General features: G+C 44.8%; 1 protein-coding gene across 3 annotated transcripts in view; it reads left to right on the top strand.

Moving 5' to 3' along the window:
- Positions 1-22,391, top strand: part of DENND1B (DENN domain containing 1B) — a 253,388-nt gene that overhangs the window by 52,549 nt on the left and 178,448 nt on the right. For all 3 annotated transcript variants that reach the window (XM_056523457.1, XM_056523454.1, XM_056523456.1), the window contains exon 3: positions 19,470-19,513. In XM_056523457.1, the coding sequence (XP_056379432.1) occupies positions 19,470-19,513 (44 nt within the window). The remainder of the gene's footprint in view (positions 1-19,469; positions 19,514-22,391) is intronic.

The following is a 22,391-nucleotide window of genomic DNA, read 5'->3' as shown; positions in this document are numbered from 1 at the left end:
GCTCTGGTGAAACACGTTTATGAAAGGGTTAATTTGGTGACTTGCTGGGACTAGTAGTGGATACCCAGAGGTCTGGTGGCTTTAAAGGGGTACTCCCATGGAAAACCTTTTTTTTTTTTTTTTTTTTTATCAACTGGTGCCAGAAAGTTAAACAGATTTGTAAATCACTTCTATTAAAAAATCTTAATCCTTCCAGTACTTTTTAGGGGCTGTATACTAAAGAGAAATACAAAAAAGAAATGCATTTCCTGTGATGTCCTGACCACAGTGCTCTCTGCTGTCCATTTTAGGAACTGTCCAGAGCAGCATATGTTTGTTATGGGGATTTTCTCCTGTTCTGGACAGTTCCTAAAATGGACAGCAGAGGTCAGCAGAGAGCACTGCGGTCAGGACATCACAGGAAATGCATTTCTTTTTTGGATTTCTCTTTAGTATACAGCCCCTAAAAAGTACTGGAAGGATTAAGATTTTTTAATAAAAAGATTTGTAAATCACTTCTAACTATCTGGCACCAGTTGATAAAAAAAAAAAAGGTTTCCACGGGAGTACCCCTGGCGCCATCACACTCTCTCTATCGTCTTGGCTGTACCGATAGGGTGTGATTGTGACAACACGCTTTGGACTTGATATAGGGAGGAATCCCGAAAGCGTGTCTCTACAAAATTCTGTTAGTCCAATAAAAAAGGTATTACAAGATACTGCAACATTTGTTGATTTGCATATGCATCACTGGACTAATAGGGCTACTCAAATTTACTATATATATATATATATATATATATATATATATATATATATGCACAACAATGGATTGCCGCTCACCACACCCGCAGCTGCTCCTAAGTCCGTGCTCGGACACACCGGTACCGCCTCCGGCTCACACAATTAGCAGCAAAGAAGATAGTCCGGCACAAGACTGTAGTATGCAGGTAAAAACTCAGAACTTTATTTCAGCATAACGCAGTACACAGAAGCCTGACGCGTTTCGCACCGGAGTGCTTAGTCGTAGGTAACAAATAACCACAATGAACGTCTTAAAATACACAAGATAGCGGTCACATGACCACACACATCATAATAAAATCGTTCTCATACAAGACATGGAGCTGGAGTATCGGATTGGGAAACACCAATTTTTTGGAACAAGTTCACACCTGGATGCGCCCAAAACATTTGTTGTTACAATAGAATTATTCTAAAAAACAGTGTAAACATTTGCATCATAGATTCATAACTTATTTTGAGAAAAGCCAGGTAAAAGCACTCATCTGCAAGAACAGTAACTTGAGTATCATATTTTTCGTTTTTTATTTGTTATTATTTTTTATTATTATTTGTTTATTTTTGATTATTAGTATGTATATGTATCATTCTCAGTTATGTTGGTAGTACATTTAAATATGACTATCTATTTGTCTTGTATGAGAACGATTTTATTATGATGTGTGTGGTCATGTGACCGCTATCTTGTGTATTTTAAGACGTTCATTGTGGTTATTTGTTACCTACGACTAAGCACTCCGGTGCGAAACGCGTCAGGCTTCTGTGTACTGCGTTATGCTGAAATAAAGTTCTGAGTTTTTACCTGCATACTACAGTCTTGTGCCGGACTATCTTCTTTGCTGCTATATATATATATATATATATATATATATATATATATATTGTAATATGGTGTCTGCAGATTGGACTGCATTTCAGAAATAAAATATAATAATAATAATAAAATATAATAATAATACATTTATAATAAAAAAAAATATATATGTATATTTTTACACATAGTTTAGAATATTTTATATAGGCGCTCGATGCACATTGTTGAAGCTGACTTCCTGAATATGAATGTCTATTGTGGTTGCCTTATTACTCAGCCTCAACTATGGATCACGTTTTATTAATACACCATTTAGGTGGGGAAATGATTCACAGAGGAAGCGTTTAATCCTATTAGCCACCGGGCTTCCTGTTTGTGAAGTAACACAAGAAAATAGCAACATAAAATTAATAGTGATCAAAACTGTGAACATCTACCCACGAAGTATAATCTGAGGCAAAGGAGAATGTCCCGGTTACATCGTGTGCGCCGTATAGTTAGAGCATTTTGAAAATTAACCGTATACAGTAGCAAAACATGAAGTATGGAAGCTGAATGCATGACTACAAAAAAACTCCCTGCAGGGGACTGGTGGGTATGCTTGTTGGTTTGAGGCCACTATGGCCATAGGAGTAGTAGTCCTAGGATATTGCCATCAAGCCTGTGGTAAAGTAAGTGTGTGTCTCAGAAGGGCTGCTCTGTCCCCTTTAAAATTTAAGGGATTTTCCACTTTGTACAATTCCATTTTTTATCAGAAAGGCCCTTGACAAACTGTCTCCTTGCTGAAGCCCTAAGCCAGTGTTTTCCAAACTGTGTACCAGTTTAGAAGAGGTTTGCTATGGGGATTTGCTTCTAAACTGGGCAGTTCTCGAGACACGTGTCATCAGAGAGCACTTAGACAGAAAAGAACAACCTTAACTGCAGAAACTCATAAGTACTGAAAAGATTAAGATTTTTTAATAGAAGTAATTTACAAATCTGTTTAGCTTTCTGGAGCCAGTTGACATATATAAATATATATATATATATATATATATATATATATATATATATATAGAAGAAGAAACAAGGTCCGGCACTAGGTTGCAGGTAAAAACTTCTTATTCCTTTATTTCAAGATTCTGCGGTACAGGGTAGAAAGTCTGACGCGTTTCGCTAAAAAGCTTAATCGTAGACTAAGGTGGCGAGGTGGGCGTGCACGGGGTGAGCGACTCACAAATCAGCCTTGATATATATATATATATATATATATATATAAAAAGTTTTTTCCTGGATAACCCCTTTAAAAGAGCAGTGCGTGACAGACAGCCCAGAAATCTCAAAGAACTGGAAGACTTTTGTAAGGAAGAATGGGCAAAGATACCTCAAACAAGAATTGAAAGACTCTTGGCTGGCTACAAAAAGCGTTTACAAGCTGTGATACTTTCCAAAGGGGGCAGTACAAGATATTAACTCTGCAGGGTGCCCAAACTTTTGCAGACGCCATTTTTTTGTTTTCTGTTATTTTGAAAGTGTAAATGATGGAAATAAAATCTAACTTTTGTTGACATATTATAAGAATGTCTAATCTGTAATTTGATGCCTTTTGGAGATTTTTCCATCTTTCCTTGGCTTCTTTATGCACATTAATACACATTTTTACCTGGGGGGCCCAAACTTTTGATCCCCTCTGTATGTTGAGGCCATTGTAAGTTGAGGGATCACTGTATTAGAAGGAGTAATTCCCACTTTACCAGGCACCTTCCTGTACTTATGCAGTGAATCGGGAAGATGCCTGCACAGGAGCGGTAGGTGATAGTTTAGGTGAATACAGTGACCCCCCGACCTACGATGGCCCCGACATATGATCAAATCGACATACGATGCTTTTTTATGTCGGGGCCATCGCATGAAGTGCTATCCGCCAGCACAAAATGCTTAAGCTGCTGCCGGATAGCAGCTTAATGTTCCCCGTGTGGTGCGGTAAGTATTACTGGCCCCTCCACGATGCTCCGAGGTGCCCTCCGGGTCCAGCGCTGGTCTTCCGGTGTCTTCTCGGCCCTCTCCGATGATGTCAATACGCTGCTGCGCACGTCATCCAATAGGAATGGCGTACGCAGCGGCGTAATGACGTTGCTGCGCAGCCCCAGTAAGGCCTTGCAGAAGACAGCAGAGGACCGGAGAAGACAGCGGAGGACCGGAGAAGACAGCGGAGGACCGGAGAAGACAGCGGAGGACCGGAGAAGACAGCGGAGGACCGGAGAAGACAGCGGAGGACCGGAGAAGACAGCGGAGAGCCCAGCGGAGGCCCGTGGTCACCATCGGGAGCGGCGGGGACACCATCGCGAGTGGCGAGGACAGGTGAGTACAGCTTCCTATACTTTACATTGCACGAATTTGGATTCGACAAACGATGGCTCGTTTGGAACGAATTACCATCGTATGTTGAGGGACCACTGTATATTGCTTTTGCTATTTTATATGATTATCGGCTGTTTGTAAAAAAAATAAATCAATAAAACAAGAAAGAGAAAAAACAATACATGGCAAGCTGTTGCCTGCAAAACGGCATCAGTGTATTTTTAGGCAATATGTTTTGTAGTGTTACAGTAAAATAGACTGTTCTAAAAATACATTACTGTATAAAAATACTTGCAGCTTCTTTTGTTGACTTTGGCTCCATAGCTGGATTCTGTCTCGGCAGGTAATCTTGGTTTGTGGTGATCGTTAGAGATAAGCGAACTGACAGAAAATTCGATTCGTCACGAACTTCTCGGGTCAGCGGTTGCTGACTTTTCCTGCATAAATTAGTTCAGCTTTCAGGTGCTCCGGTGGGCTGGAAAAGGTGGATACAGTCCTAGGAGACTATCCACCTTTTCCAGCCCACCGGAGCACCGGAAAGCTGAACTAATTTATGCAGGAAAAGTCAGCAACCGCCGAGCTGAGAAGTTCGTGACGAATCGAATTTACTGTAATTTCGCTCATCTCTAGTGATCGTGTTCAAGGGGTACTCCGCTGCTTGGCATTTGGATCAAAATGTTCCGAACGCTGGAGCAGGGAGCTTGTGTTGTCATAGCTCCGCCCCCTCATGACATCACGCCCTGCCCCCTCAATGCAAGTCTATGGGAGGGGGCGTGACAGCTGTCACGCCCCCTCCCATAGACTTGCATTGAGGGGGCAGGGCGTGACATCATGAGGGGCGGAGCTATGACATCACAAGCTCCCGCCTCCAGCGTTCGGAACAGTTTTGTTCCAAGCGGAGTACCCCTTTAAGTTCGGGACTCTATGGAAGCCGTGCCATGAACTGAAGATGGTTATTTTAGTTTTTGGAGAAATGATCTTGAGACCCATAAGATGCCTTCATAGTGGCTATTTTTAGTTTGTAAGAGAATATTAGCAGAATATGTTTCTGAGTTTCTTCAGCTTGTTGTTTGTGCTTCTTCAGAACAGCTTGGACTCTTCATCTGGAATCATCTGTCTGACCACCCTGCGTCTTATTCAGGCACTGGACTAGAGCCAATAAAATAAAATAAAACTCGTGGGCGCAGGTGGTAATGAGGTTGTTGCAAGCAGCCACAGATCATACAGCAGATCCCGCAAAATCCCCCGCAGCCCCGCAAACCTCTGAAATGCCACAGGGGGCTGATAAAATGTCACAAGGTGGTAATGAAATAACATTGGGGGGTACTATATCTAAAAGTTGTGACAAAATGCTTGTGGGACCCGTCTGGATTGTGGAACACGTCCCTTGTAGGAGTGGTCAGTAATGGTTGGAGATCCAGCGGGAGCGGGCATTAGTGGGATTAAATAAACAGTCCCGGACTGGACTATGTACTTACAGAGTAATTGAGACATATCAGTAAACTAATGTGTTGCTAAATTGGTAATACAGGGAAACCTCTCATTTCTTGTCAGTAGTATCACTCCCAGTCTTAGGCTGCATTCACACCTCGTTTTCAGCCTACGGTTGTCGAATCTTGCTATTGGAGGGGAAAACCGGGCGCTGAAATCCATTTACTTTAATGAGCCAACCAGAGTCAAACGGTGACTCCGGTCGGTTCATTTTTGACCCATATGCGGTTTCCTGACCGGACCTAAAACCGTGGTATACTACGGTTTTAGGTCCGGTCACGAAACTGGATACGGGTCAAAAATGAGCCGACCAAAGTTACTGTTTGACTCTGGTTGGCTCATGTAAATGGATTTCAGCGCCGGTTCGGCTGGGGTACGGGAGCGCTCAGTTTTCCCCTTCCCCAGCTGTATCCGGCAACCGTAGGCTGAAAATGAGGTGTGAATGCAGCCTAAGTTATGGTCCTCAGCAAGGCTACCTATTTTTTTCTGGTACCCAGCATGTTTTACTTTACTGATCCTCATCCACAGCATTGCCTTCCATCTAATTCGTAGTCCCAATCCTGGTTCCATATCTAATTCTTAGTCCCCAGCATTGCCTACCATCTAATTCGTAGTCCCAATCCTGGTTCCCTATCTAATTCTTAGTCCCCAGCATTGCCTACCATCTAATTCGTAGTTCCAATCCTGGTTCCATATCTAATTCTTAGTCCCCAGCATTGCCTACCATCTAATTCGTAGTCCCAATCCTGGTTCCATATCTAATTCTTAGTCCCCAGCATGGCTTCTCATCTCATTCCTGGTCCACAGTAAAGCTCACTTATTATGTCTGGTCCCCAGCATGGCATATCTCATTCTTAGTCCACAGCATAGCCTTCCATCTTGTTCCTGGTCTCCAACATGGATCCCCATCTTACCCCTGGTCCCAGCCAATGTATGGCTTCTTATTAGGGATCAACAGATTATAGGTTTGGCCGATATTATCGGCCAATATTCATGATGTTGGACTTTATCGGTATCGGCAATTACCTTGCCGATAATGCCCCGCCCCTCCGCCTCCCCGGCCAGAGACCGCCGCCGCCGCCGCCGCTGCCCCATTGCCTCTCCCATCCCCGGTTTTATAATTACCTGTTCCCGGGGTCCGCACTACTTCTGGCTGCTGCGACGTCCTGCGCTATTGCTGTGCCCTGCGCAATGATGAGTGACGTCCTCAGCGTGACGTCACCGTCAGTGTGCACAGTGACAACTCAGGACGCCGCCGGAGCCAGAAGCAGCGCGGACCCTGGGCCTGGGAACAGGTAATTATAAAACCGGGGATGGGGCAGGCAATGGGGCAGCGGTGGTGGTTGGACTAGGGAAGGGCCCCAGGAAAGGCAGGGGGAGAGAAGCGGGCGGCGGCGGCGGTCTGCGGCCCCGCAAAAACCGCTTCAGTTCATTGATTTAAAGCGCCCGCTTTAAATCATTGATCTGCAGCGGGTTTTGGCGGGGTGCCAGGGGGTGGTGGGGCTGGGAATAGCTGATAACTTATACCGGAATATCGGTATAAGTTATCGGCTATTGGCCTGAAAGGTCACAGATTATCGGTATCGGCCCTAAAAAATCAATATTGGTCGATCCCTACTTCTTATCCTATTCCTTGTCCCCAGAATGTGGCATGTGCCCAGGAAATTGGTGCTGAAAGAGGCCACTCCCATCAGGGAATTCCGCTGCCGTGAAGCGGGTTGGGGCGGGGGTGGGAGGTGTTGGGTCTTGGTCTGTACAATGTTTAGGTAGGTGGTTCATGTCACATGATTCCAGGACCCACATGATTTTTATTTACTTCTCTTGTCAGTGGCGTATGTGTTCTTGTGTGTATATATATATATATATCATACAATATTGTGCGTTAAGCCGACCCCCACCATACAGCTTTCTACGGGTGATCTACTTTAATACTTTTTGGCACAATGACGTTCATTCTCTGTGAATTCTCCGGTGCACTGTTATCTAACCTTGTATTGTCTATTGAAATGAAGAATAAGCCTTTCTATTCTAAGCGATGCCAACCCGTACAAACACTTTATAGAATGAAATATTTATCTAGTGTCATCCCGCAGCATTTTAAGTGCACATGTATAACGTACGCGCCGCGTATAAATTATACGACAGCAGCAATCGCTACATTGTAGCTCTGCAGACATGGTTATCAGTCTGACAAGTCAAATGCCTGTTCAGGCTCTTTTGTCACATTGTAACCACTTGAAGTGTCATGTTCAAGAGCTCCCCGGTGTATTGTTTGAGGTTTCTGAATCAGCAGGATGGACTCTCTGAGAGGCGGGATACAGCACTCACTCATGTGTGCAGCGTGCAGTCACTTCATCATCCGCCTTCCCTCACCTCATACTCACTTGTCCTCACTTGTCACATGTAGCTTTACTCTTAGGTTTACGCTAATAGGATTTTTCTGTACAAACTGTAAATTTTTGCACATAGGTTTGTGTGTTTTACTTGGTTATTTATTTATTTTTTTGTAACCAGTCTTTGTTGGAATAAAAGTAAAAAATGTAGGCCCTAGTCGTAAAGTTGGGTGACAATAAATAAATCTGTTACAGGAGTGGTCACACTTTTCCCCAGTTATGGAGTGACAAAATATCACTGCCTAACCTTGCAGATTTTCAATACTGGTATCTTGGAAGGATAGATTGGTAGCATAATGGGCTTTATACTCATGGATTTCGATTCTTGTCGTTCTCAACAATAAAAAGGTCACTTGTCCTCCTGCATGGAGCTTCACTGCACATGCTTGGCCACTGCTTCATTCACTGTCTATGAGACGTCCCAACATTGCTGAGCTCAGGGCTTGCCAGTGTTTGGACATCCCATAGAGCATAAATGGAGTGTTGGTTGACCATGCACACTGCATCTCCATTTACTCAGTGGATAAAGGATCTCATGATCGGTGGGGGTCTTAACAGTCAGACCTCTACCGGATCAGCTTCACTTGTGGATAGGGGATACCTTTTAACTCCTGGGATAACCCATTTAATATGTCATCAGAAAATTACCTATTGTTTAAAACCAATTTATTATGTCAACTAGTGCTGGGCGGTATACCGTTTCATACCAAATACCGGTGTGTGTGTGTGTGTGTGTGTTTATTTTTTATTTTTTTAATGATATGAATTTTTCATATACCGCAATACCGGGGAGTGTATTCCCTGTTGGGGACGGAAGGCGTACCTGTACGCCCTCTGCCCGCTCCCTTCCTATAACGCGGGGCCACGCCGAGGCCCCGCATCATAGCGAGTCGGGCCTGGCACCTAGCAACGGCCAGGACCCATGGCTAATAGCACACGGCACCGATAGCGGTATTAACCCTTTAGACGCGCCTTTCAAAGTTGATCGCCGCCTCTAAAGTGAAAGCTAATCAGTGTCGGCTAACTCAGTGGGCTGTTCGGGACGCCTTGATTTCGGAGGAAGGTAGAGGAGGGTCCTCTACCTTCCTCCTGTGTGTCCGATTTCCGAATGACTGCTCCGTGCATGAGATCCGGGCAGGAGCAGTCAAGCGGCAGAATCATTCATCAATGTTATCCTATGGGATAACAATGATAAATGTAAAAGATCAGTGTATGCTGTGTAAAAAAAAAATTTGGGGAAAAAAAGTTACTAAAGATCATTAAAGATCATTTAACCCTTCCCTTAATAAAAGCCAGAATCACACCCCTTTTCCCATTTTAAAAATTAAATTAAATTAAAAATTCCCATTAAAAAAAAAATACTGATAAATACCGTGAAACCGCCATAATTTAGAAAAATACCGTGATATACATTTTTGGTCATACCACCCAGCACTAATGTCATCTATATGTTTTAAGAATTTTCAATGAAGTTTTGTATAAATTTTTATATAATTTAAAAACATTTCATTTTGGCCACTAAGCCTAAAACTAAGCTGACACTTTCTGTTCTGTACAGATACAGATAACCTCCCAGCAGTACTGGGTCTTATCATCACAGACAGGAGTACAGTGAACGGTGACACCAGTATATAGATAACACTGGTGCACACCATAGCTGTTGCTCTTAGCTCAGCCTCCCCTTCCTTGTAGAATGACCCCTGTAAAAGGTCACCGAGCACACCCAGAAACCTTTCCCATTCATATTAATGGGACAACTCAGGCAAGATGGTTGCCCCCATAATATCATACAAAAAAAATGAAAATAAAAAGAACATGTTTCAGAATCTGGCTCTAGTTGATACCTTCCTTTAATTGTAGTTGTTCATATAGGAATATAAGACTTTTGGCTTCTAACTTACTGGATACACATCACCAGCATACCCAGTCACATTCTGCTCATATGTGGTCCATGAAACTAAATCTGCATTCTTATTTTTATGCTTTTTTATTTTATTTATGGCTGTAAATCATAACATTATACAAACAGAAGAATTATATTCTTCTGTTTGTATAATGTTATGATTTACAGCCATAAATAAGTGTGACCTGAACCAGCAATTTGACACATTGGCCCAAAAAGTACTTACATGCATGAGAGTGCTCAGATGATAGGAGTGATAGTTGTGCCGTGACCTGAACAGTGATTTATATCTACACTGTAGATCAGGGTTTCGCAACCTGGCTGCCTCCAGCTGTGGCAAAACTACAACTCCCAGCATGCCCGGACAGCCTTCGGCTGTCCGGGCATGCTGGGAGATGTAGTTTTGCCACAGCTGGAGGCACCCTGGTTGGAAAACAATGCTGTAAATACTGGCTTGCAGAATACAAGGAGCCTTGATATACTTTATAACAGTCTCCCTCTGTTCATACACTGTCTTATAAGAATGGATGTACCAGTTTGGAGACGCAGGGTGATAGTGACCGACAGATCTCATGTGAAAAAAAATAAAATCATTACAGCTGGGAACGGCCCTTGCCAATAATCATTTTCCCATCATTTGCTGCAGTATGGGCACTGTTACGCCGAGCGCTCCGGGTCCCCGCTCCTCCCCGGAGCGCTCGCTTCACTCTCCCCGCTGCAGCGCTCCGGTCAGATCCACTGACCCGGGGCGCTGCGATTCCGCTGCCAGCCGGGATGCGATTCGCGATGCGGGTAGCGCCCGCTCGCGATGCGCACCCCGGCTCCCGTACCTGACTCGCTCTCCCTCGGTCCTGTCCCGGCGCGCGCGGCCCCGCTCCCTAGGGCGCGCGCGCGCCGGGTCTTTGCGATTTAAAGGGCCACTGCGCCGCTGATTGGCGCAGTGATTCCAATTAGTGTCTTCACCTGTGCACTTCCCTATATCACCTCACTTCCCCTGCACTTCCTTGCCGGATCTTGTTGCCATTGTGCCAGTGAAAGCGTTCCTTGTGTGTTCCTAGCCTGTGTTCCAGACCTCCTGCCGTTGCCCCTGACTACGATCCTTGCTGCCTGCCCCGACCTTCTGCTACGTCCGACCTTGCTTCTGTCTACTCCCTTGTACCGCGCCTATCTTCAGCAGCCAGAGAGGTTGAGCCGTTGCTAGTGGATACGACCTGGTCACTACCGCCGCAGCAAGACCATCCCGCTTTGCGGCGGGCTCTGGTGAAAACCAGTAGTGGCTTAGAACCGATCCACTAGCACGGTCCACGCCAATCCCTCTCTGGCACAGAGGATCCACTACCTGCCAGCCGGCATCGTGACAGTAGATCCGGCCATGGATCCCGCTGAAGTTCCTCTGCCAGTTGTCGCTGACCTTACCACGGTGGTCGCCCAGCAGTCACAACAGATAGCGCAACAAAGCCAACAGCTGTCTCAACTGACCGTTATGCTACAGCAGTTACTACCACAGCTTCAGCAGTCATCTCCTCCACCGGCTCCTGCACCTCCTCCGCAGCGAGTGGCCGCTCCTGGTCTACGCCTATCCTTGCCGGATAAATTTGATGGGGACTCTAAGTTTTGCCGTGGCTTTCTTTCCCAATGTTCCCTGCATCTGGAGATGATGTCGGACCTGTTTCCCACTGAAAGGTCTAAGGTGGCTTTCGTAGTCAGCCTTCTGTCTGGAAAAGCCCTGTCTTGGGCCACACCGCTCTGGGACCGCAATGACCCCGTCACTGCCTCTGTACACTCCTTCTTCTCGGAAATCCGAAGTGTCTTTGAGGAACCTGCCCGAGCCTCTTCTGCTGAGACTGCCCTGTTGAACCTGGTCCAGGGTAATTCTTCCGTTGGCGAGTATGCCGTACAATTCCGTACTCTTGCTTCAGAATTATCCTGGAATAATGAGGCCCTCTGCGCGACCTTTAAAAAAGGCCTATCCAGCAACATTAAAGATGTTCTGGCCGCACGAGAAATTCCTGCTAATCTACATGAACTTATTCACCTAGCCACTCGCATTGACATGCGTTTTTCCGAAAGGCGTCAGGAACTCCGCCAAGATATGGACTCTGTTCGCACGAGGCGTTTCTTCTCCTCGGCTCCTCTCTCCTCTGGTCCCCTGCAATCTGTTCCTGTGCCTCCCGCCGTGGAGGCTATGCAGGTCGACCGGTCTCGCCTGACACCTCAAGAGAGGACACGACGCCGTATGGAGAACCTCTGCCTGTACTGTGCTAGTACCGAACACTTCCTGAGGGATTGTCCTATCCGTCCTCCCCGCCTGGAAAGACGTACGCTGACTCCGCACAAAGGTGAGACAGTCCTTGATGTCTACTCTGCTTCTCCACGTCTTACTGTGCCTGTGCGGATGTCTGCCTCTGCCTTCTCCTTCTCTACTGTGGCCTTCTTGGACTCTGGATCTGCAGGAAATTTTATTTTGGCCTCTCTCGTCAACAAGTTCAACATCCCAGTGACCAGTCTCGCCAGACCCCTTTACATCAATTGTGTAAACAATGAAAGATTGGACTGTACCATACGTTTCCGCACGGAGCCCCTTCTTATGAGCATCGGATCTCATCACGAGAGGATTGAACTTTTGGTCCTCCCCAATTGCACCTCGGAAATTCTCCTTGGACTTCCCTGGCTTCAACTTCATTCCCCAACCCTGGATTGGTCCACTGGGGAGATCAAGAGTTGGGGGTCCTCTTGTTCCAAGAACTGTCTAAAACCGGTTCCCAGTAACCCTTGCCGTAACTCTGTGGTTCCTCCAGTAACCGGTCTCCCTAAGGCCTATATGGACTTCGCGGATGTTTTCTGCAAAAAACAAGCTGAGACTCTACCTCCTCACAGGCCTTATGATTGTCCTATCGACCTCCTCCCGGGCACTACTCCACCCCGGGGCAGAATTTATCCTCTCTCTGCCCCAGAGACTCTTGCCATGTCTGAATACGTCCAGGAGAATCTAAAAAAGGGCTTTATCCGTAAATCCTCCTCTCCTGCCGGAGCCGGATTTTTCTTTGTGTCCAATAAAGATGGCTCCCTACGTCCTTGCATTGACTACCGCGGTCTTAATAAAATCACGGTTAAGAACCGCTACCCCTTACCCCTCATCTCTGAACTCTTTGATCGCCTCCAAGGTGCCCACATCTTTACTAAATTGGACTTAAGAGGCGCCTATAACCTCATCCGCATCAGAGAGGGGGATGAGTGGAAAACGGCATTTAACACCAGAGATGGACACTTTGAGTATCTGGTCATGCCCTTTGGCCTGTGCAACGCCCCTGCCGTCTTCCAAGACTTTGTTAATGAAATTTTTCGTGATCTGTTATACTCCTGTGTTGTTGTATATCTGGACGATATCCTAATTTTTTCTGCCAATCTAGAAGAACACCGCCAGCATGTCCGTATGGTTCTTCAGAGACTTCGTGACAATCAACTCTATGCCAAAATTGAGAAATGTCTGTTTGAATGCCAATCTCTTCCTTTTCTAGGATATTTGGTCTCTGGCCAGGGACTACAGATGGATCCTGACAAACTCTCTGCCGTCTTAGATTGGCCACGCCCCTCCGGACTCCGTGCTATCCAACGCTTTTTGGGGTTCGCCAATTATTACAGGCAATTTATTCCACATTTTTCTACCGTTGTGGCTCCTATCGTGGCTTTAACCAAAAAAAATGCTGATCCCAAGTCTTGGCCTCCTCAAGCAGAAGACGCCTTTAAACGACTCAAGTCTGCCTTTTCTTCGGCTCCCGTGCTCTCCAGACCTGACCCTTCCAAACCCTTCCTATTGGAGGTTGATGCCTCCTCAGTGGGAGCTGGAGCTGTTCTTCTACAAAAAAATTCTTCCGGGCATGCTGTCACTTGTGGTTTTTTCTCTAGGACCTTCTCTCCAGTGGAGAGGAACTACTCCATCGGGGATCGAGAGCTTCTAGCCATTAAATTAGCACTTGAGGAATGGAGGCATCTGCTGGAGGGATCAAGTTTTCCTGTTATTATCTACACCGACCACAAGAACCTCTCCTACCTCCAGTCTGCCCAACGGCTGAATCCTCGCCAGGCCCGGTGGTCTCTGTTCTTTGCCCGATTTAATTTTGACATTCACTTTCGTCCTGCCGATAAGAACATTAGGGCCGATGCTCTCTCTCGTTCCTCGGATGCCTCAGAAGTTGAACTCTCTCCGCAACACATCATTCCACCTGACTGCCTGATCTCCACTTCTCCTGCCTCCATCAGGCAAACTCCTCCAGGAAAGACCTTTGTTTCTCCACGCCGACGCCTCGGAATCCTCAAATGGGGTCACTCCTCCCATCTCGCAGGTCATGCGGGCATCAAGAAATCTGTGCAACTCATCTCCCGCTTCTATTGGTGGCCGACTCTGGAGACGGATGTTGTGGACTTTGTGCGAGCCTGCACTATCTGTGCCCGGGATAAGACTCCTCGCCAGAAGCCCGCTGGTTTTCTTCATCCCCTGCCTGTCCCCGAACAGCCTTGGTCTCTGATTGGTATGGATTTTATTACTGATTTACCCCCTTCCCGTGGCAACACTGTTATTTGGGTGGTCGTTGATCGATTCTCCAAAATGGCACATTTCATCCCTCTTCCTGGTCTTCCTTCTGCGCCTCAGTTGGCTAAACAATTTTTTGTACACATTTTTCGTCTTCACGGGTTGCCTACGCAGATTGTCTCGGATAGAGGCGTCCAATTCGTGTCTAAATTCTGGAGGGCTCTCTGTAAACAACTCAAGATTAAATTAAATTTTTCTTCTGCATATCATCCCCAGTCCAATGGACAAGTAGAAAGAATTAACCAGATCTTGGGTGATTATTTGCGACATTTTGTTTCCTCCCGCCAGGATGACTGGGCAGATCTCCTTCCATGGGCCGAATTCTCGTATAACTTCAGGGTCTCTGAATCTTCCTCCAAATCCCCATTTTTCGTGGTGTACGGCCGTCACCCTCTTCCCCCCCTCCCTACCCCCTTGCCCTCTGGTCTGCCCGCTGTGGATGAAATTTCTCGTGACCTTTCCATCATATGGAGAGAGACCCAAAATTCTCTCTTACAGGCTTCATCACGCATGAAGAAGTTCGCGTATAAGAAAAGAAGAGCTCCTCCCGTTTTTTCCCCTGGAGACAAGGTATGGCTCTCCGCTAAATATGTCCGCTTCCGTGTCCCTAGCTACAAGTTGGGACCACGCTATCTTGGTCCTTTCAAAATTTTGTGTCAAATTAATCCTGTCTCTTATAAACTTCTTCTTCCTCCTTCTCTTCGTATCCCTAATGCCTTTCACGTCTCTCTTCTTAAACCACTCATCCTCAACCGTTTTTCTCCCAAATCTGTTCCTCCCACTCCTGTTTCCGGCTCCTCGGACATCTTCTCTGTCAAAGAGATCTTAGCTTCCAAAAAGGTCAGAGGGAAAACTTTTTTTTTAGTGGACTGGGAGGGTTGTGGTCCTGAAGAGAGATCCTGGGAACCTGAGGACAACATTCTAGACAAAAGTCTGCTCCTCAGGTTCTCAGGCTCTAAGAAGAGGGGGAGACCCAAGGGGGGGGGTACTGTTACGCCGAGCGCTCCGGGTCCCCGCTCCTCCCCGGAGCGCTCGCTTCACTCTCCCCGCTGCAGCGCTCCGGTCAGATCCACTGACCCGGGGCGCTGCGATTCCGCTGCCAGCCGGGATGCGATTCGCGATGCGGGTAGCGCCCGCTCGCGATGCGCACCCCGGCTCCCGTACCTGACTCGCTCTCCCTCGGTCCTGTCCCGGCGCGCGCGGCCCCGCTCCCTAGGGCGCGCGCGCGCCGGGTCTTTGCGATTTAAAGGGCCACTGCGCCGCTGATTGGCGCAGTGATTCCAATTAGTGTCTTCACCTGTGCACTTCCCTATATCACCTCACTTCCCCTGCACTTCCTTGCCGGATCTTGTTGCCATTGTGCCAGTGAAAGCGTTCCTTGTGTGTTCCTAGCCTGTGTTCCAGACCTCCTGCCGTTGCCCCTGACTACGATCCTTGCTGCCTGCCCCGACCTTCTGCTACGTCCGACCTTGCTTCTGTCTACTCCCTTGTACCGCGCCTATCTTCAGCAGCCAGAGAGGTTGAGCCGTTGCTAGTGGATACGACCTGGTCACTACCGCCGCAGCAAGACCATCCCGCTTTGCGGCGGGCTCTGGTGAAAACCAGTAGTGGCTTAGAACCGATCCACTAGCACGGTCCACGCCAATCCCTCTCTGGCACAGAGGATCCACTACCTGCCAGCCGGCATCGTGACAGGCACTGGCTGTTGTAGAGGATACCTTGATATATTAAAGGGGTTATCCAGGAAAAAACTTTTTTTTTTATATCAACTGGCTCCAGAAAGTTAAATAGATTTGTAAATGACTTCTATTAAAAAAATTTTTTAATCCTTCCAATAATTATCAGCTGCTGAAGTTGAGTTGTTCTTTTCTGTCTGGCCACAGTGCTCTCTGCTGACATCTCTGCTTGTCTCGGGAACTGCACAGCGTAGAAGAGGTTTGCTATGGGGATTTGCTTCTACTCTGGACAGTTCCCGAGACAGTTGTCATCAGAAAGCACTTAGACAGAAAAGAACAACTCAACTTCAGCAGCTCATAAGTACTGAAAGGATTAAGATTATTTTTTTTTTTTTTTATAGAAGTAATTTACAAATCTGTTTAACTTTCCGGAGCCAGTTGATGTATAAAAAAAAGTTTTTTCCTGGATAACCCCTTTAATGAAAAATCCACGTCATCACATTTGGAGACCAAAATCTGTTCTATTGAAGGGTAAAAAGCAAAGAAGCAGAATTTTATATTTTTTCCACTTATTTGAGACAGAATTGTCCTATAGATGTACGAATACAGGGGTTTGACATTTGGTTCTTCTTACTACATTAACACAATAGCCCCTATTTACTAAGAGTGTTGTGTAGGTTTCTTTGTGGGTCTTAATTCCCTACAATTTTTCCCCATGGTATTTATTAAGGTTTCCCTAGATTTTGCACTTTTCCCTACATTTTCCTTTTTTTATATATATGCTCTGATCTGTCTGGTTTTTCTCAGCTCAAATCCACCACATTTTATGTGGAAATCTTAGTAAATATGTTGGGTTTTTGTAAAAATGTTGGGGACACGCCCCTTTTTGGTGCACATGCCCCCTTTCCCAGATGGCCACGCCCCTTTTTCGTCTTTTCTCAGTAAAATGAAAAGTTTGTTGTTTTTTTTTTTTCTCAATTCTGATGCAAATTCTGGCGCAGACAGAATCTGGGACAGACAAAACATGTCTGGTTTGCAATAGTAAATCAGGGCCAATGTGGTGTTTGAATGTGTACTTGGGGCACGCGGGAACCCTATAGCAGTGCAATATAGCAATTTACTACATTTTTAGCCACAAAGAGTTAAAGGGGGTTTTCAGGCATCAATACTGATGGCCTATCCTTAGGATAGCCATGAATATTAGATTGTAGGGGTCTGAACCCCAGCACCTTCTCAGTCTGCTGGTTGAAGGGACCATGGTGGTCCGTGGGTATGTTACTGCTTACCAGGCACGGCTCTATACATGTAGTAGCCACTGAATCCAGTTTTGCAGGCCAGACGCCTTTACTAGAATGAGACGGATCCGCATACAGCTGCAGTACCAGACACGGCACACATTACGTTGTGGAGGCCTGTTCAATCATGTGATTGCCATTGATCCTCCACCCATCTGATATTATGGTGGGGGGTATTCAAAACAGTTTTCGAGAACATAAAATATTTATCATATAATATTAGATTTGGGCATCAATATCAGAGAAATGGGAGGTCTCAATCCTGGAACTCCACCAATCAAGTGAATGGCTTGCAAAACCAGTTACATAATAGTATAGAGAATTTTGGGTATCTCCCAACCGAGTAATGACAATACTCCCAGTCAATTATGCAATCAAAGAGGGGGGGAGGGGAGAGGAGTGACTAAGACTTAACTTTTAATCAAGTAATCTTAAAAAATTATATATAAATATATGTGAATGTACAGTGTGGGGTAGATCTGATAATATCTCCCCACCATAAGGACGCAATAATTACACACTGTTAAATGACCACGAGTGTTTAGTATTGTAATGTCCAAAGGACATTAAGGGAAATAACTGATGATGCTAAAATTACAATACTAAACACTCGTGGTCATTTAACAGTGTGTAATTATTGCGTCCTTATGGTGGGGAGATATTATCAGATCTACCCCACACTGTACATTCACATATATTTATATATAATTTTTTAAGATTACTTGATTAAAAGTTAAGTCTTAGTCACTCCTCTCCCCTCCCCCCCTCTTTGAAAACCAGTTACATCCAATACCAAATATACAGCGCTGCTCCTGGTAAACTATGTAGAGGGCACTGCCATCAATTGATCAGCAGGGTTGCCAGGTGTTCGAACCCCTACCTGTAGCTGATCCTAAGGACATGCCATCAGCATTAAAGTCCCATAATTCCCTTTTAGTTCATAATTTCAGGACTGATATATCTGGTGTTGAGAAGGTCCTGATCAGAGAGTCATTCCTTCTGTTAAAGTGTACCTTGGTTAAAAAATTGTATATTTTTGTCCTAAGTGTACAGAGCCCCGCTTGTCCTCAGTGTACAGAGCCCCGCTTGTCCTCAGTGTACAGAGCCCCGCTTGTCCTCAGTGTACAGAGCCCCGCTTGTCCTCAGTGTACGGAGCCCCGCTTGTCCTCGGTGTACAGAGCCCTGCTTGTCCTCACTGTACAGAGCCCTGCTTGTCCTCGGTGTACAGAGCCCTGCTTGTCCTCGGTGTACAGAGCCCTGCTTGTCCTCAGTGTACAGAGCCCTGCTTGTCCTCAGTGTACAGAGCCCCGCTTGTCCTCAGTGTACAGAGCCCTGCTTGTCCTCAGTGTACAGAGCCCTGCTTGTTCTCAGTGTACAGAGCCCTGCTTGTTCTCAGTGTACAGAGCCCTGCTTGTCCTCGGTGTACAGGGCCCTGCTTGTCCTCGGTGTGCAGGGCCCTGCTTGTCCTCAGTGTACAGAGCCCTGCTTGTCCTCAGTGTACAGGGCCCTGCTTGTCCTCAGTGTACAGAGCCCTGCTTGTCCTCAGTGTACAGAGCCCTGCTTGTCCTCAGTGTACAAAGCCCTGCTTGTCCTCAGTGTACAGAGCCCTGCTTGTCCTCAGTGTACAGGGCCCTGCTTGTCCTCGGTGTACAGAGCCCTGCTTGTCCTCGGTGTACAGGGCCCTGCTTGTCCTCGGTGTACAGGGCCCTGCATGTCCTCGGTGTACAGAGCCCTGCTTTTCCTCGGTGTACAGGGCCCTGCTTGTCCTCGGTGTACAGGGCCCTGCTTGTCCCGCCCACACTGCCTGTATCTTAGGCAATACCTGTGGGGACAAGGCAGTGTTTATTTACCCCAAAATATACACATTTTTTAACCAATGTCTATTACAAATAATACTTACAATGTTATTTTGTACATTATATAAAAAGTTTTTGCAAAGGACATGTACCCTTTAAAACAATATTTGGCATTTGAGGCCTATTCTAATATCATTTGACCACAGCAGATGGTAATGTATAAGAATCACAGATTCTGTCTGATCAGTTTTGGAGGGCAGGATTAACTATTTTGGGTCCACAGACGTCCTAGGATTATATGTGCGAGATCTTGTCAATATTAATGTCTCTGGTGGTTCGGTCCTGTCCTGACTCCTCTGATTAATTCTCTGTGTCAATTATTTACAGATCCGGCCTTACTCTGGAAGTTCCCGGAGGATTTCTCTGACCAGGTTGGTAACATCACAAGTAGATCTGTGTAATAGCCCAGCGAGCGCTGCTGGATGTAATGATGTGTACTCCACTTCTGGGGAAGTATTCTGGACCCCCTTCAACAATTCTACTTCATTGTGTGCAGCTCACAAGATATATTTGGCAGTGGCAGGTCGCCCTTGCTCACCGTGAGCGTGCACTGAAATTGTTAACTAATTATTTATTTATTTTTTTTTAAATTTATTTATTTTTCTCTTATTTTCCATTTTTCTATCTGTATTTCAAAATAATCCTGAAATCTTTCAGTTTTCTATTCTGGCCAGCAGTTTCTAACTTATCACAGACTGAATTACAGGGAAAGGTGACACCAGTAAATAGATAATAGAGCTACACTCAATAGCTGCTGTTCACAGATCAGTCTTCCCCTCCCCGTAGAATGACCTGTGTGTTAGGTCACCAAGTACGCTAAGGCACCTTTTTCTATTCATGTCAATGGGACAGCTTCAGTCTGTTGTTTCCTATGTTATAACCCTGACTGGCCCTGGGTTTCATGATTTTATTATTGTTATATTTTTATTACTATTTTTTGTCAAGTCATTCATTCCAAATATTTTCCTTTTAGTATACAAATTTGCTCTCCTCCAGAAGGAAAAAAAACTCCATACTTTTTTTTCCCCATGGAGTATTGCTTGTTATACATAGCTGGATCTGTTCAATGTAGAACAGTATTGTATGAAAGGCATCGAAGTCAGACAGGACCCTCCTCAGTACTGACCATGGCAAAGTATCCGAAACATCTGTCTACCAATGGGATGTGGTGGCTTGGCTAATATTTCCAGGCTTAGTGGGAATTAGACAATTACTTACAGGAAAGCTACTTATAAGTAACACAAAAAAGAGACAAGAGAAAGAGAGAGAGTTTTCTTATACCTGGGGGGAGATAATTTGCCTATTTTTCACATGTAGCATTGTCTGTAAAACTCCATATGTAGCCGGATGTCTAAATGATGTACATACAGTTTAGGTTGTATCCATTCAGTGTGGATAGGAACAAATGATCACTCCTTATCCCTGCAATGTAGTCCTAGGATTGTGCACAGAAATTTACCACCGTGTAATTATGATTAATTGATTAAATGGTATTAAATGGTAACCTACCACCTTATAAATGCAGTACAACCCTTAGGTAGCTGAGTAGGACCTGAGTTAACCGATAGATATCATATCTATCTCATATATATATATATCCATCTATCTCATATCTATCTATCTCATATCCATCTATCTATCTATCTCATATCTATCTATCTATCTCATATCTATCTATCTCATATCTATCTATCTATCTATCTATCTATCTATCTCATATATATATATCCATCTATCTCATATCTATCTATCTATCTATCTATCTATCTCATATCTATCTATCTATCTCATATCTATCTATCTATCTATCTCATATCCATCTATCTATCTCATATCTATCTATCTATCTATCTCATATCTATCTCATATCTATCTATCTATCTATCTATCTATCTATCTAACTCATATCTATCTCATATCTATCTATCTATCTAACTCATATCTATCTCATATCTATCTATCTCATATCTATCTCCTATCTATCTATCTATCTATCTATCTATCTCATATCCATCTATCTATCTCATATCTATCTATCTATCTATCTATCTACCGTATCTATCTCATATCTATCTATCTATCTAACTCATATCTATCTCATATCTATCTATCTCATATCTATCTATCTGTCTAACTCATATCTATCTCATATCTATACATCTATCTCATATCTATCTATCTCATATCTATCTATCTATCTTTTTATTTGTTGGACTACATTTTCCAAAACTAGTCATTTTATTAATTCAACCCTTTTCCCATTCTGGATTAAAGGGGCACTCCGGTTTAGTAAAATGTATCCCCTATAGGAGAGCTGGAGAAACACAAGCGCTGTATCTCCATCTCCCATAGAGATGCATGGAGGGGGCGAGTCATCCTCCGCTTTGTGCTGGGGTCGGCACAGTTACTTTCATGGGGAGAGCTGAGGTGCCAGACAGAAAATTGCGGGGGGTCCCAGCGGTCAACCCCCCCCCCCCCCCCTTGCGATCTGACACTTACCCTCTATCCTTTGGCTAAGGGATACATTTTACTAAGCTGGACTACTCCTTTTAAGGGGTCCAGCGGGCGGTCCTAATCAATTTACAGTTATCTTTGTGCACCCTTATTCAGGGGAGGCTGTCAGTCACTTATTAGGACCTCCCACCGGACTCCTAAACCCAGATGCTACAGGGTTAAATGAATAAATTATACTAATCCATTTGTTTATATATGTATATCAATCAGCTCAGCTCCTCTGCTCTATATTATATGCAGATTCTACTTTAAAAGGGTTAACTCAAGATTAAAACATATTGCCTATCCATAAGATAGGCCGTAAGTATCTGATTTATAGGGGTCCCAGCCATCGGCCATGAGAACAGGGCTTCCTTAAACTGGAATGCTTATTCTCAATCACCACTTCATTCATACACTTTTTGACTGTACATGGTTAAAGGGGTACTCCACTGGAAAACATTTTTTTAAATCAACCGGTGCCAGAAAGTTAAACAGATTTGTAAATTACTTCTATTTACAAATCTCAATCCTTCCAGTACTTATCAGCTGCTGTATGCTCCACAGGAAGTTCTTTTCTTTTTGAATTTCCTTTCTGTCTGACCACAGTGCTCTCTGCTGACACCTCTGTTCATTTTAGGAACTGTGCAGAGCAGGGGATTTGCTCCTACTCTGTACAGTTCCTAAAAAGCACTGTGGTCAGACTGAGAAGAAATAAAAAAAAAAAAATAATAAAAAAATAAATAAAAAGAACTT

This window comes from Hyla sarda, chromosome 6 (assembly GCF_029499605.1).
Source record: "Hyla sarda isolate aHylSar1 chromosome 6, aHylSar1.hap1, whole genome shotgun sequence".
Taxonomy (NCBI): domain Eukaryota; kingdom Metazoa; phylum Chordata; class Amphibia; order Anura; family Hylidae; genus Hyla; species Hyla sarda.
This window is presented reverse-complemented; position numbering and strand designations above follow the sequence as displayed.